Genomic DNA, 14,426 nt, shown 5'->3' on the forward strand with positions numbered 1-14,426 from the left:
AGAGCTGGCCATGCCCACCTAGTAGGCCACGCCCACCCTGGCCATACCCACCCAGCCCCCTGAGGGCAACCGCAATGCTGATGCGGCCCTCAATGAAATTGAGTTTGACACCCCTGTTATAGAATGTTCTCTGGCATTGATGTCAGACTGACTATTGTGCAATAGGGCGTCCCTACAGTAAAAAGGTTGTTTTGTTTCAAAACCAAAACACATAGTGATGCTTAAAAGTGGTTTCCCACTTTATGAATCCTTTTGAATTTTATTTCTGCATTCAGTAAATACAATTTAAAGCACAATCTGTTCTCCACACAGTTCCTGAAACTAAATAAAGAGAACTCAATTAAACCAATGAATCAAAAACACAATTCTTGTTCATTTAATTATTGAGGAAACTAATTCCTATCTGGAAAACAGATGTTTTAGATCATGTTTATACAGAAATACTGAAAATTCAAAATGGTTCACAAACTTTTAAGTACCACCAAATTTCAGCTCAGAAGTACTGTCACACAATTCAGGATGAGCTATAATTTGGCAACAGCATTTTGGTAGTTCCTGATTTCAGTCACAAATAAATCCAGAAGTCTTACTGGGTTAGGGTAAGACTTGAGTTCTTAGTCCTCTGACTCACTGTACTTCACATGACCTATGTATTGGCCTACTACCCAATTTTCCTGGAGACTTTCTTTCTCTACCACTGCTTATGCTACAATTGGAGCAAAATACATTTTTTTTAAATAAATGTTTTATTATTTTTCTATTTTCTCAAACAAGTGCTTCAAAAAACAACATGAGGACTGAGTCCATTAGCAAAGGACATTGTTAGATGTTAAGTAAAGGTAGAGAAAGGAAAGCCCTGGGAAGAATATGGGTTCATGAGATGGATATGCAGCCTACAATTGAAGCTAAGGACCCTGGTGATGGCTATCCAACCAGCCCACATGCTCTTAATTTGCCAATTTTTAGCCATTGTTCACTACCATTTATTTAAGGTTTTGTTTTCCCTTTTGCCCTGTTCTTTAGATTTTTTTATAGAATATTTCCTTTTTAATGACCCAAGGTAGGAGTTAAGTTGGTATGTCTCTTCCCTGCTAACATTTTAGCATTTCCAATGAATAGCAGATATACTGATTATTTTATTTGGGTTTTTCTTTAATATATCTAAAGAAAGAGAATGTCGGCTGGTGACCCCCAGGGGGAGAGCATTCTCGGTGGGTGCACCAATCCTTTGGAACCGCTTACCAGCTGAACTCCGGATGGCCCCCGACCTTCGCTCCTTCCGGCGTGATCTAAAAACTTATCTATTCGAACAAGCCGGCCTGGCCTGATGGATTTGGGTTTTAAAATTATTTATCTAATGTATTCTTATTTTATTGCCCTGTACACCGCCCTGAGTCCTCTAGGAGTAGGGCGGTATATAAATCAAATAAATAAATAAATAAATAAATAAATAAAATCCTTTTGGTTAATATCCTTCACAAACATAAGTTTATTTAAGCTTTTACTTTGGAGTCCTTGGTGCTCTCTGAACTTTGTCATTTGCTGATTACATAACATCTTCTGTGCTCGTTCCTTGACAAGCATCTCTACAATCTGGATATCTGTTGGTACTCTTTCTTGGTGATTGGGCATTCTTCAGGTCTCCTATATCATGTAGTGTTTTTATTTTCAGTTCCTTACATATTCCGTAACTTCATATTCTATGTCTCATTAGCCCCTATTTCCCCAAGATCTGAAATGTAGTGCAATGATAAAAACAAATGCCCACCTTGGTAAACCTAAGCATTTTCTATTAGTACAAAGCATTATTGATTCCATTTTTCTTCAGTGTAGTCCAGGGGTCGGCAACCTCGGCTCTTTTATGACTCGTGGACTTCAACTCCCAGAATTCCTGAGCCAGCTATGCTGGCTCAGGAATTCTGGGAGTTGAAGTCCACGAGTCATAAAAGAGCCGAGGTTGCCTACCCCTGGTGTAGTCTATTCCTAACTAAGGATGCATTGGAACAGGCATCATTCCCACGTAATCACTTTGTTATCCTAAGTTAAATCAGTCAACCAACAAATTACAACTAACTATAAACTGCCAACATTTCTAGTACCTGTGAAAAACAAGTAAACAAACAATGAAGCAATGAGTGAACCATAATCTAGTAGCCTATCAGGAAAAAATTACCATGAAATGTATTTGCTGTGATATCATTTGACATAAGATTTTTTTAAAAAGTGATTATTTTCAATTCTAAGGTCTATTGTTTTAAAAAGAATGGTGGTTGGAGAGACAATCTGTCACATCAAAATGACTTCTACATGAGCCCAATTTTGCTGAATTTTGACAGAATATATGACAGCCAATATATATATAAAATTGTGTACCAAATGAATTGGACTTAAGACTCATATTTTTAGACCACCTTTCTAAAGGTTCAGTTTATAATATGTATGAAAAATAAATAACACCAAATATTAACTGATCATAAATATGAAACCTAACTTACTATATTGGCTTGATCTTTCCCCCCTTTCTTATTTTTACACCTAGAGCAGTGAAGAAATACTAACAACTTTCAAATTATACTTACTTTATATTATGGCAATTTTAAAAAAAATGGAACGAATAAACATGTTCACTTTTTTTTTTACACGTTAAACTAACTAAAATAGAAGAAATGAAAGAACACGCACTCCAGATTTTACAAACTTTCTTCAACTAAAAAAGTGAATTCTAGTAAGTTCCAAAATGAGTGCTTTATGGGTGTTCAAGTAGATAACACAGTTTTATTGTCAGAGATTGGCCAAATGGATATGCCACACATGAAGGTGAACATATTCATAGTGGGCATGGGCAGGGAAGATGGGGGAAAGAAGGCCCTAGGAAGATCAAAGGCAAGCAATAAGTTAGTAATTACATTTTCTATAAAAAGTAACCGAGAACCAGAACCAGAATTATTTAAAGAATAAAAAGGTAAAGGTAAAGGTTCCCCCGCACATGCGTGCTAGTCGTTTCCGACTCTAGGGGCCGGTGCTCATCTCCGTTTCAAAGCCGAAGAGCCAGCGCTTGTCTGAGGACGTCTCTGTGGTCATGTGGCTGGCATGACTAGACGCCAAAGGCGCACGGAGCGCTATTACCTTCCCACCGTAGTGATCCCTATTTTTCTACTTGCATTTTTACGTTCTTTCGAACTGCTAGGTTGGCAGAAGCTGGGACGAGTAACAGGCGCTCACTCTGTTACACGGCACTCGGGATTTGACCCGCCAAACTGCCGACCTTCTGATCGACAAGCTCAGCGTCCTAACCCACTGAGCCACCGCGTCCCTTTTATATATATATATATATATATATATATATATATATATATATATATATATATATATATATATATATATATATATATATATATATGAATACAAATGTAATTAATCACAGTCAATTTAATGCCTTTTTCAAAGATTGCAAATAAATTTTTTTTAAAAATTGGTCTGATTAAAAATGAAGTGATAGCTTTGTGTCTGCTTTCTTTTAAGAACTACCAATTTAACACTCCCTTTATACAAGTAGTCCTCGACTTAAAACCATTTACTTAGTGACTGTTTAAAGTGAAAAAAGCTACAATCAGTCCTTGCACTTACAACCATTGCAGGATTTTCAATTATCAAAACTTAGGCAAGTATTTACGAAGACTGTCAGCCCTTTCCCAGCTTCCCAGTTTCCAACAAGCAAAGTCAATGGGGGAAAACATTGCTTAATGACCGCATAATTAACTTAAGAAAGAACTCCAGTGATTTGTTTTAACAACCATGGCAAAAAGTTGTAAAATAGGGTGCAACTCACTTAACAACTTTATCCATAGAAATTCTGATCCCAATAAAGTAGTCGTTAATTGAGAACCACTTGTATTTTGGATTTAAAAATTCTGTTACTTGCACTGCAAAAAGAACACACACACCCAAGTTAGAATCCTACCTTCTACTCTCCAGTGGACGGCCATCACTAGAAATACTGCGAGGGATGTTGGCGGCCCGATCCGGAGGAGGCATTTTTCCTTCACCTTTCCCTGAGGCAACCCTAGTGGTAATTGGACTTTGCATCTGGGATGGCATTTGCTGAACATGAGATGCTTGTCCCTTGTTAGCATTTCTCTGCCACTTGTTATTATTTCTGAATGGGAATTTGAAGTCATATGGAACTCCACCATCGTTCATTTTGTATTCCATCACTGGCATGCGATGAATTTCTGAAAAACTTCTGGAGGATTGAAAAGTAAGGTTAAACAAAGTATGTGCTGATTGATGACTCATATATAGACATATAGATATGATAGACACATAGAGAGCTCATAGATAGACACATGGAGATAATTCAACCACAGCTTGAACCAGAATCTCAGTAGTTGCGTGAAAAGGCTGTTAAGCAAATTGTCACACGACAATTTGCCCCATGTGGATTGCTTTACTCAATGATTGCAATACTGTCACTCCTAGTTGCACATGTTAAGCAGTCACTGGCTGGGCGATGTTGTTAAGTGGACAGAGTCCAGATAAGAAGCATGGGGCACTTCTATGGGGATGGGAGAGACTCTTGGGGTCCGTTTAGGAGCTGCAAATCCTCCCTGCCAAAATCCAAAGAGGATTTTCAACCCCTGAGGGAGAGACATTTATGCATGGTCTGTACCAGGCGTCCCAGGGCCTTCACCATATATGAATACCCCACATGTCTTATTACACTGCTTCTCCACTCAAGATCTGAAAATCCTTCCTGCCAAAATCCAAGTAGGTTTTTCATGCCGTGAGCAAAGAGACACTTGCTCCAGCCTGATCTGGACCTTCCCCTCCCATCTGCTTGGATTTTGGCTCCCCCTCATCTCTAGGGGCTGGCTGAAAGAGCTGCCTACCGAAGGATTGCAGCTCCCATTCATGTGCAGAAGGGAACTCCTTCTGTGAGATGCAGACATGAAGCTTAAATCATCAAGATTTAAACCGGAGCTCTCCTCTGTGCTTGGAAGGAAATGCCTTCAGCGGAGTGCAGGAACAACTCTTAGCTCTTCAGACCCACTCTTCCAAAGGAGGCCAGCTCCCTTTCATGTGCAGAAGGGACTGCCTTCAATGGGATAGAGTAATGTGCCTCCATCCTGTGTCTCTATCCTGCCAAAGGAGTTTGGTTTTCCTTGGCAGGAAGCTCTTTAAGCCACTCCCTCAGAGATGAGAGGGAGGCAGCAGCAGCAGCTTGTAATGTTCCCAGCCAGCATCCCTACTGGTTTTCTGGGAAAACCAATAGATTATAAATGGTGATCACATAATTGTGGGGTGCTTGACAACAAATTATTAGTATGAACAGGTTGCCAATCCCCCAATTTTGATCATGGAACTGATGGGGGAGGGATTTTTATGACGACTGGAAGTGCTTTATAAGCTATATAGCACCCTTTCTCAGTCTGTTGTAACTTCAAATGGTTGTACTTTTAGACAGGATTCACAGACAAAGATAACAGATATATAGATAATAGACACATAATAATAGATAATAGACACATGGCTGCTTTCTAGGGCTGAGTGACTGGCCAAAGATCACGTCACTGGCTTTTTTTTTTAAATTCCATTTATATCCCGACCTTCTCCGAAGACTCAGGGCGGCTTACAAGCTTAGCAGTAGCCTTCATTCTATGTATATGCCTGCTTATTAGGGCTTTCACACACACCCAAGCGGCATTATTACAAAGTCAGCTTAATTGTCCCCAACAATCTGGGTCCTCATTTTACCTACCTCGGAAGGATGGAAGGCTGAGTCAACCTTGAGCCTGGTGGGATGCGAACCTGCACTAATTGCAGGCAGCTGGTGTTACTTAAGGAGGCATTAGCCCACTGCTCCACCAAGGCTTTGTACCTAAAGTGGGACTAGAACTTATGGTCCCCTAGTTTCTAACCTGATTCCTTAACAAACTGATTCTCTTTTAATCAGTGACAGATATTAATTAATTCACTGGTTTCCAAATACCTTCGTGGAGTACAATCTTCATGAGGTGGGATAATGACAACCTTCACAGTAACTGAAGTTCTCAGGAGATCAATCATTTGCTCATGGCTTAGGGTAGCGACAGCCACAGTGCAAATTTCCACTAATCTGCTGCCTTGTCGTAATCCTGCTTGCCAAGCATAGCCATACGGTTCAACATCTGCCACAATTCCTTCATAGTTCACATGGAAGCCAAGCTGACCCAATCCATTCCGTCGTAAAGTCATTTCCACTGACTCACATCCCTTGGTCACGAGCTGAGAATTGAAAGACAGAGATGTGGAGATGTAATGGGAACAGTTTAGTACAGACATGTCAAACACAAGGCCCGGGGGCCGGATCTGGCCCGCGAAGTGGTTTCATGTGGCCTGCGAAGCCATCCTGGAAACAGTGAGGGAACGGCCCCCACTGCCTTGGCCCTGGCCCAGAGACCCTCAGATCTGTCCCACTCCTGCCCAGGCCCCCATAGGCACCCTTGATGCGAATGTAGAGCTGGCCACGCCCACGCAGTAGGCCATACGCACTTAGGCCACGCCCACCCTGGCCATACCCACCCGGCCCCCTGAGGGCAACCGCAATGCTGATGCGGCCCTCAATGAAATTAAGTTTGACACCCCTGGTTTAGTACAATGAACCGTATTCAATAGGAGACACAAATCAATAGGCTAGATCAGGGGTCAGCAACCTGAAACAGTGAAAGAGCCACTCGGAACTGGTTCCCTCACAAAAGGAAAAACTGGGAGCCGCAAAAAATGTGTGCGCATGCGCATACATGCGTGCATATGCAGAACAGGGTTTGACTGAAGAGTGGAGCCAAGGCGAGATATGCACCTACCCTGCATATTTGAATTGATTGGTTGAACTTTTTTAGTCCCACTTTTTTTTTGGACTACACATAGCAGAGGACTGGGAGCCGCAGGAGATGGCTGAAAGAGCCGCATGCGGCTCCGGAGCTGCGGGTTACAGACCCGTGGGCTAGATCTTTAAAACAGTGTGTGAAGCTGTCATTCCTTGTTCATACAGCAATTATACTATATACCTCTGAGGAAGATAGCTGGATTACTACTGAGTAATAATCTCCAGCTTAGTTTGATCTTGTATAAATCACTAGCTACATTCCAGTACTAGCTGAAAATTATGAATGCTACACAAACTTTAAATGTAGCAATTTATGAAACAATACCCACAGTAATAGAAGATTTGTAGACTAAGTCATTTACAAATTGACAAAAGTCATTTAATTATTAAATCTTATATTGACTTGACATTCTTTATAATTCAGTAAAATTTTCTGTTGGTAAGGAACTCTTTGTTTTACTATTTTAAGTCCTGTTCTTAAAAGATGGTCTTAATAATATTTTTGAATGCTGAAAAATATTAAGTCTTTTCTCATAAAATGGAAAATATTTTGATTTCACAAATAACATTTCTGCAGCAAAAGTGTACATACTATTATATTAAATACACTAGCCAGACCTTAATCTGGACAAAAAATAGATGAATAAGCAAACAAGGTGTTTTATTGCTCTGACTGGGTAGGACAAAACGATTTAAAAAATAAGTGGGTGGACCAATGTCAGATACAAGAAATCAGCAACCAGGATAGAGTTCAAAAGTACTACACGTTTATTTCATGCTACCTGCACAAGAGTCTGATCTACTAACAATCAGGATAAATTAGTGCCAGATAAGAGTCAACGGACTTCAAGGGGAGCTGGATTTAGATCTCTTACAGGGACATAGAGATTCCAAACTAATGATGCATTTGACCACTGGTCATCTCCTATATCCATTTTAGTTTGCTAGCTTATTGCTCAGATCCAAGAGAGAAATTAAAGCATTTCTATATGTATTGACGCTTGAGGAAGGAAGGTAAGGGGAAAATAAGGAATTCTAACCTCTAGTCTTTTGACAATCTCCTTGATATCTTCAGGGTTTCTGAAACTTTCCACAGAAACACATTCTCCTCTTTCATAGAAAATTTTGACACTTGTATCTGTTGAAGTCCACCCTATTACATCTTTGCAGGAACAATTGAATACAACACTTTTTGTATCTTGTTCAATTACAACAACGAATTCATTAGAAATGCCCAAAAGGCACTCTATATCTACACCCTTGCTATAGTCTTTAGCATGGAGAATCCAGACAACAGCGCCAGAACTATGGAGTTCTACTCCTGGATGAGGTTTAGATTTCTCCTTCTTCTTAGAAGCAAGTGAGATGAAAGGGAATTTGCCAGAAGGATCAATAGGTGTATTTGTCACATTCTTTTCTGCCAAATCTTTCAAGTATTCCTGACGGGTTCTAGTAGCCATAGCACGGAATTTTTCTGATTTATGAGCTGCATTCTCAGCATTGATCACTTTGGCCAGTAAGAAGTCCCTGAATACATTTGATTTAGGAAAGGTGATGCCTTTAGGAATTGGAGGTCCAAATGAGGGCACATCTCTTGATCGTGTCACAGCAACACTGAAAAATATATACAAATGTGATTTAAAACAATACGCAGAAACATTATACATTTCAATGTGCTATATATATTTTTTTGTCTTTTGACAGTCCAGTTCTACAGAGAGGAGACTCTATAACAACTGCAAGATGCCTCATGACATAATAATAATTAATCAGTGATTAATTAGTCTGTTTTTTAAAATTTCTGCACTATACTGTATATCTATTTGAGTACTCTATATCAATTACTTTTGATTATTATTATTATTGATGATGATGATGTTGGAAGGGACCTTGAAGGTCATCTAGTCCAACCCCCTGCTCAAGCAGAAAACCCTATACATTTACATAATATAAATATATTTATTGTCAATAGCATTTTACATGCATCTTTATTCTTTTCCAAACCTCCAAACTATAAATTACATTTTTTTTCAAGCGAAGTTACTTGGCAATAAAACGTTCAAACATTAACAGTTTGCAAAATTCAATTTCTTTTTATTCTGCTCTCTACAATATATGTTTGTTAACAACCACCTCCACAAGTCCTGAAAACACAAAAGAAATACCTTGAATTGCTCCATTTTTTAACTATTCCCTCCCAGAGTTACAAAGAAACAAGCACTTGCTGCTTAGCCAACAGATTATTTTTAAATGCTTACAGGGAATGCTACTTCTATTGCTCCTTAACCAAAGAGAAAGGAAGCAAAGGAGTAATAGATGAATTTATCGGTGGAAGCGAGAATTATATGGAAAGTGCAATGATGCAAACCATCTTTTTTAAAAAAATGTAAAATAGTAGAACCGCAATAGAACGTTAATGAATGTGAACCATTGCATTGGTTATTTAGCAGGATCCAATTTTTTTTAACCAACCTTTTTACATTGGAATTTATGAAAATCCTATTGGCTTGAGTGACAACAGGTTTCCACTGCTCACATTTTGTTTTAGCTCAAAGTGTCAATAGAAGAGTCCATGCCATACTCACTTCACCCTAGTATTTTTGAGAATCTGACATCTTTCACCTGCTAATTACATCACCCCTCCCATCATAGTCTGTTGCTTGCCTTTCAAGCTCCCTGCTCTCCACCAGTCCAAAATGTGTACTGGTAGATGCCACTGGGCTCCTACGTATCCCAAACAACTGTACTAAAAAAAAGATCAACATTATCTCCATGGGTATTTTTGTTATTATTATATTAGGGAGACACTTCAAAAATATTGTAAATGATATGGGTTCTGATTATATTAAAGACTGGACAAAAAGGGGAAGGGAAGAATGGGAAGGCAGTAAGATTATGAAATGCATCTATGAAGAAAGAATACTAATTACATTTACAAAAATTATCTACAATGAGATCAGGGTGATGTTACATTATTGTTTAAGCCCTATCCCCCAAACAGAAAATACAATCGTAGTCTCTTCTTTCCATTTTAAGGGTCTTACCAATTTAAGTTTTCCAAACAACTGTTAATAACAGTTCATTGTTAATTATATGTTTCTGAAATATTCTTTTTTGTACTGCTATTTCTTTATATAGAAACACATGGGATCATTTAAGAAGGAGAACATATGAAACAAATAACCAATATTTATATTTCTAATACATTAGAGAGAAATATATCCTCAGTATTTTATTTCTCAATCACCAATGTTGAAAGGTTTAATTTATATGTCTTGGATATTTTCCAGGGAAAGCAAAATATAGCCATCTTTCAGAAATACACATTCTGCTTACTAAATGAGCATTCAAAAGAAATTCCACTGCATATAAACATTGTGGGATAATCACTACAAATCTAGTATATAAAATACATTTGGTTTTCATTCTGCTCTGCAAAGCCACTATCTCTAGTTTCAAACTATTTAACTCACATATGATCATTTTTGATAGGAAAAATAGAAATACTAAACAGTTCTCAGATTTCCATTTACTTCTAATTGCATCTAAAATATTTTACTGAGAAGTAATAAATTAGAAAATGGTTTGATCAAATATTGCAGCTTAATGTAAGTAATCCTCAGCTTACAGCCATTTTGTCTTGTGACCATTCAAAGTTACAACAAAAAATGGCTTGTGATTGTTTTTCACACTTATGACCATTGCAGCATCCCTATGGTCACACGATCAAAATTAGGGTGCTTGGCAACTGGCATGTATTTATTACTGTTGCACTGTCCTGCCAGCTGCCAACAAGCAAAATCAATGAGGGAAGCCAGATTTGCTTAACAACTGCACGATTCACCTAACAATCACAGTGATCTGCTTAGCAACTGTGCCAAAAAAAGGTCATAAAATGACACAGAATTCACTTAGCAACTGCCTTGCTTAGGAATAAAAATTTGGAGCTCAACTATTTATCAAATTTAGTCATTGCCAATCTCACTATCTACAGGATTCTGGGTGGTTAATAAAAAATAAAAAGTTATCAATATTGGAAGAAAGAGGAACTGCCGACTATACAAGAGTGGATTTTAAAGGTTTCCGACTTGGCAGAGATGGCGAAGATTTCGGCCTATTTGAAAGATTACTCGCAAGAACATTATATTATGGAATGGAGAAAATGGATTGAGTTTATCCAGAATAAGTATAGGGTCAAGAAGTTTTATCTAGCATTTGAATAAGTCTTCTTTCGTTTTCTTTTTTCTTTTTTTATTTTGTCTTCTATATATATTTAATAATGCTAAGTTTTGTTTGATCCTATATAAGTTAGAGAGTGATGGATTTTAGAATTTATAGTTGTTAGTATATGGTTGTTTATGATTGCCTTTTTATATATATATACCTTGTATTTAGCTCTGGGAAGTCCGGGGGGGGGAGGGGGGTTAGGGGGAGGTGGGGGGGGAGGAGGGAGGGGGGGAGGGGGGGGAAGGGGGGAGGTAGGGAGGGGAGGTAGGGAGGGGGAAGGGGGTTTTTTAAAGGAAAACTGTATTTTTAAAACTTTTCAATAAAAAAAATAAATAAAAAGTTATCCTCTGTCATGCAAAACCATCATAAACACTGTAACAGTTACCTGTAACAAACGTTGTCAGTACAAGGATTGTGCACTCGGACAATGACAAAGACATGCTGAAAGTGAGAACGAATATTCTTTGGGCTGAATGATTCGGCTCCAGGTTCTTGGAAAACTATTGTCACAATATCATTCCCAATGTGTCGTTTTCTTAACAGCTTTGGTTATGAAGACAAGAAACCCATGAGAATTAAAAGCATTAATATTGTTATAGAATGTAATTGTTTGCATTAGTTCGTTTTAAAATGTAAAAACACCTGATGGTTTTTAAAAATTGTTCCTAAAATAATGAAAAATTTATCAATATAAAATGTTAAAATAAATTAGTACTTGAGGTTTCCATAACAACCACTAAAGATCTACCTTAATGCAAAGAAATGTCTTTCCATGAGTAGATTTTGTTTCTAAAATTAAATTTACAATCATAAAAATGTTGTTATTATGTTTTTTGTCTATTTATTTATTCTAAATCTTTACAAAATGGTGACATTTTTAATCTAGGCAATACTTTTCAATATATTAAAATTATGATTTAAGTTTGGCAGACTTATCAATTTAATTAATTTTCTTTGTGCTTTCCAATTCAGGTTATATTTTCAAAAATTATTTCTCAGGAGAAAAAACCCTCAAGTTTCTTATATTTACAACAAAAGATATGTTTGATTTAACATGAAATCCAAACTATTAGATGTGAACAAAGTTAAACCCATCAGAAAAGTTTTTCAAAATCCAGATATGTATCTGTAAAATATTCATTTTTCTCAATTCAATCCAAATAATAATTAACAACATTTTAAGCATTTCAAAAATATCCAAAGGGAGAGCAAGGGAAGGTCAATTTTGTCAAGATGACAAGTGTGACTGGGCAAAGATGATTTCTTTTGGCTAAATACTTTTTTGCAGTTAGAAAGTTCTTTCCACCCCTTAGAACTGTTGATAAAATAGTTCTTCAATCCTAGAAAAAGTTTTCTTTTACATAAAATCTTCCATAAATCTTGGTGCTAGCTCCTTAATGCATTTTTTATGGCTCACTACTATGAATAATCCATATTTTATCAAACTTATTTGCACTACTGTAAAACTATGCTTTATAAATTGTGTTTCTAAAATTATAAATTTTCTGGCTTTTGCTTTCAATTGTATAACGTTTCACAAAACAGCCTCTTTTGTCTCTTTCTCTCCATCTCCTTTTCTCTGCTAAAAATACTTTGGATTGAAGCCACAGCATATATGACAGGACACTGCAGAAAGCAGAAACATACGGAATTTGGAGCATATCCTGTCAGAGATTTCATAAATACTGCCATGGAGAACCAGCATATCATTCATAGTTTTTTTTATGGTGGAACAGCAATACGAGCCCCACCCTGGCTCCATCAGATAAACAGTCTGCAAACAAATTAGACTACCATATGCTGATTATCCTGAGGCCTGGTTTGGTAATACTTTGCCATGCAAAGAGCAGTAGGCCCCACAAAAATATCCAGTTACTAGTGCAGATATCTGTATGGAGAAGGTTGCTATTCTGTCAGTGCTATTCCATTGTTACTCTGAATATGCTCTAGGCCAGTTTTTACTCTTACAGTACAATGTCAGTAGTAAATACACTGGACTGATGTGAAATTAAAAATCGAAATCTAATAAGGACGAACATCCAACATTTCTGTAAATATGGTTTTCCAGAATGAGATCAGTAACTTCAGCTTAAGTGATTGAAGGGGGGAAAAAAATCTCCAAAACATCTGCACTGGGGTAAAAAGTTCTACACACTCCCCTTCTTTTATTCACCAAATTAGTTTTGTCCTATGTTGCCATTTTTGTTGCCCATTCAGATTTGCTTATTTATTTAGATATTTTAAAGAGATACACTAGTACAAATGAAACCTGTCTAATCAGTGATAAAAACTGAATGTACTGAAGACAGAAAAAAATGGTTCTCACCTCCTTTTCATGGCTTCATCACAGAATAAATTATGAGATACAAGAGAGCCCAATATTTATTTCAGCTAGTCGAATTGGGCAAAAAAGTAATTTAATGTAAAGTCTGAAATAAGCAATTAAATATTCTGATATTCAAGTAGTTCCTACCTGTTGTTTGTTGTTGGGCGTATATGGCAACATTGTAGAAACATGAAACATGATTTCATAGTCTTTATATGTTGTATAAAGAGAGTGGGTACCAGTTGAATCAAAGTCTGAAATAAGCAATTAAATATTCTGATATTCAAGTAGTTCCTACCTGTTGTTTGTTGTTGGGCGTATATGGCAACATTGTAGAAACATGAAACATGATTTCATAGTCTTTATATGTTGTATAAAGAGAGTGGGTACCAGTTGAATCAGCTGCAAATAAATAATGTGAAGAAAAGGTCTAATTTATTATTATTATAAATAACAAAATCCACAAGATTGTGAAGACACAATTAACCAAGCACAAAATCCATGTAATGTTTATTCTAAAGCAAAATAAGAAATGGAAGTATTATTTATTTTTAAATTTATATATTTTAATACATTATGTTTTAAACACATTATAAATTCTAAGGGTTGCCAGAAAAATCAAAAAGATACTCAAAGATGGATATGCTAGAAACCACATAACTATATAATGCAGAAGTTTTTGCAGTACTTTTCTTACAATAAATATTGTATGCTTACCTATTATAATTATAAAATAGAACTAAACTAGTGCTATGTCTTTGCAGGTGCATTTCAACATTAAACTTTTGTTCTGTATAATAAACTATTTTTTAAACTGAGATGATTTATTTAGATTTACTTCATCCTATCATTAGTGTTACAGATAAATTATCGTATCTGTATGCCATAAATATCATAAGTAAATTCACATATTCAATCCAGGTTTAGCAGGTTTTCTAAGTTGTCTTCTTTGCAATAAAAGCTAGTAATGAGAATTTGATACTTCTTCTCAATGCATCTATGTTAATA

The 14,426-nt window shown here is 36.8% G+C and overlaps 1 protein-coding gene across 4 annotated transcripts in view; it reads right to left on the reverse strand.

The window, feature by feature from the left end:
- Window positions 1-14,426, reverse strand: part of SIPA1L1 (signal induced proliferation associated 1 like 1) — a 172,081-nt gene that overhangs the window by 42,119 nt on the left and 115,536 nt on the right. For 3 of the 4 annotated variants that reach the window (XM_081315376.1, XM_081315373.1, XM_081315374.1), the window contains exons 7-11: window positions 13,717-13,820; window positions 11,478-11,635; window positions 7,906-8,479; window positions 5,990-6,264; window positions 3,962-4,243 (exon numbers count right to left, since the gene is read on the reverse strand). In XM_081315376.1, the coding sequence (XP_081171502.1) occupies window positions 3,962-4,243; window positions 5,990-6,264; window positions 7,906-8,479; window positions 11,478-11,635; window positions 13,717-13,820 (1,393 nt within the window). The remainder of the gene's footprint in view (window positions 1-3,961; window positions 4,244-5,989; window positions 6,265-7,905; window positions 8,480-11,477; window positions 11,636-13,716; window positions 13,821-14,426) is intronic. The other variant, XM_081315375.1, reaches the window with a different exon arrangement.

The sequence above is a fragment of the Vipera berus genome (genome assembly GCF_964194415.1).
Source record: "Vipera berus genome assembly, chromosome: 1".
Lineage (NCBI taxonomy): Eukaryota > Metazoa > Chordata > Lepidosauria > Squamata > Viperidae > Vipera > Vipera berus.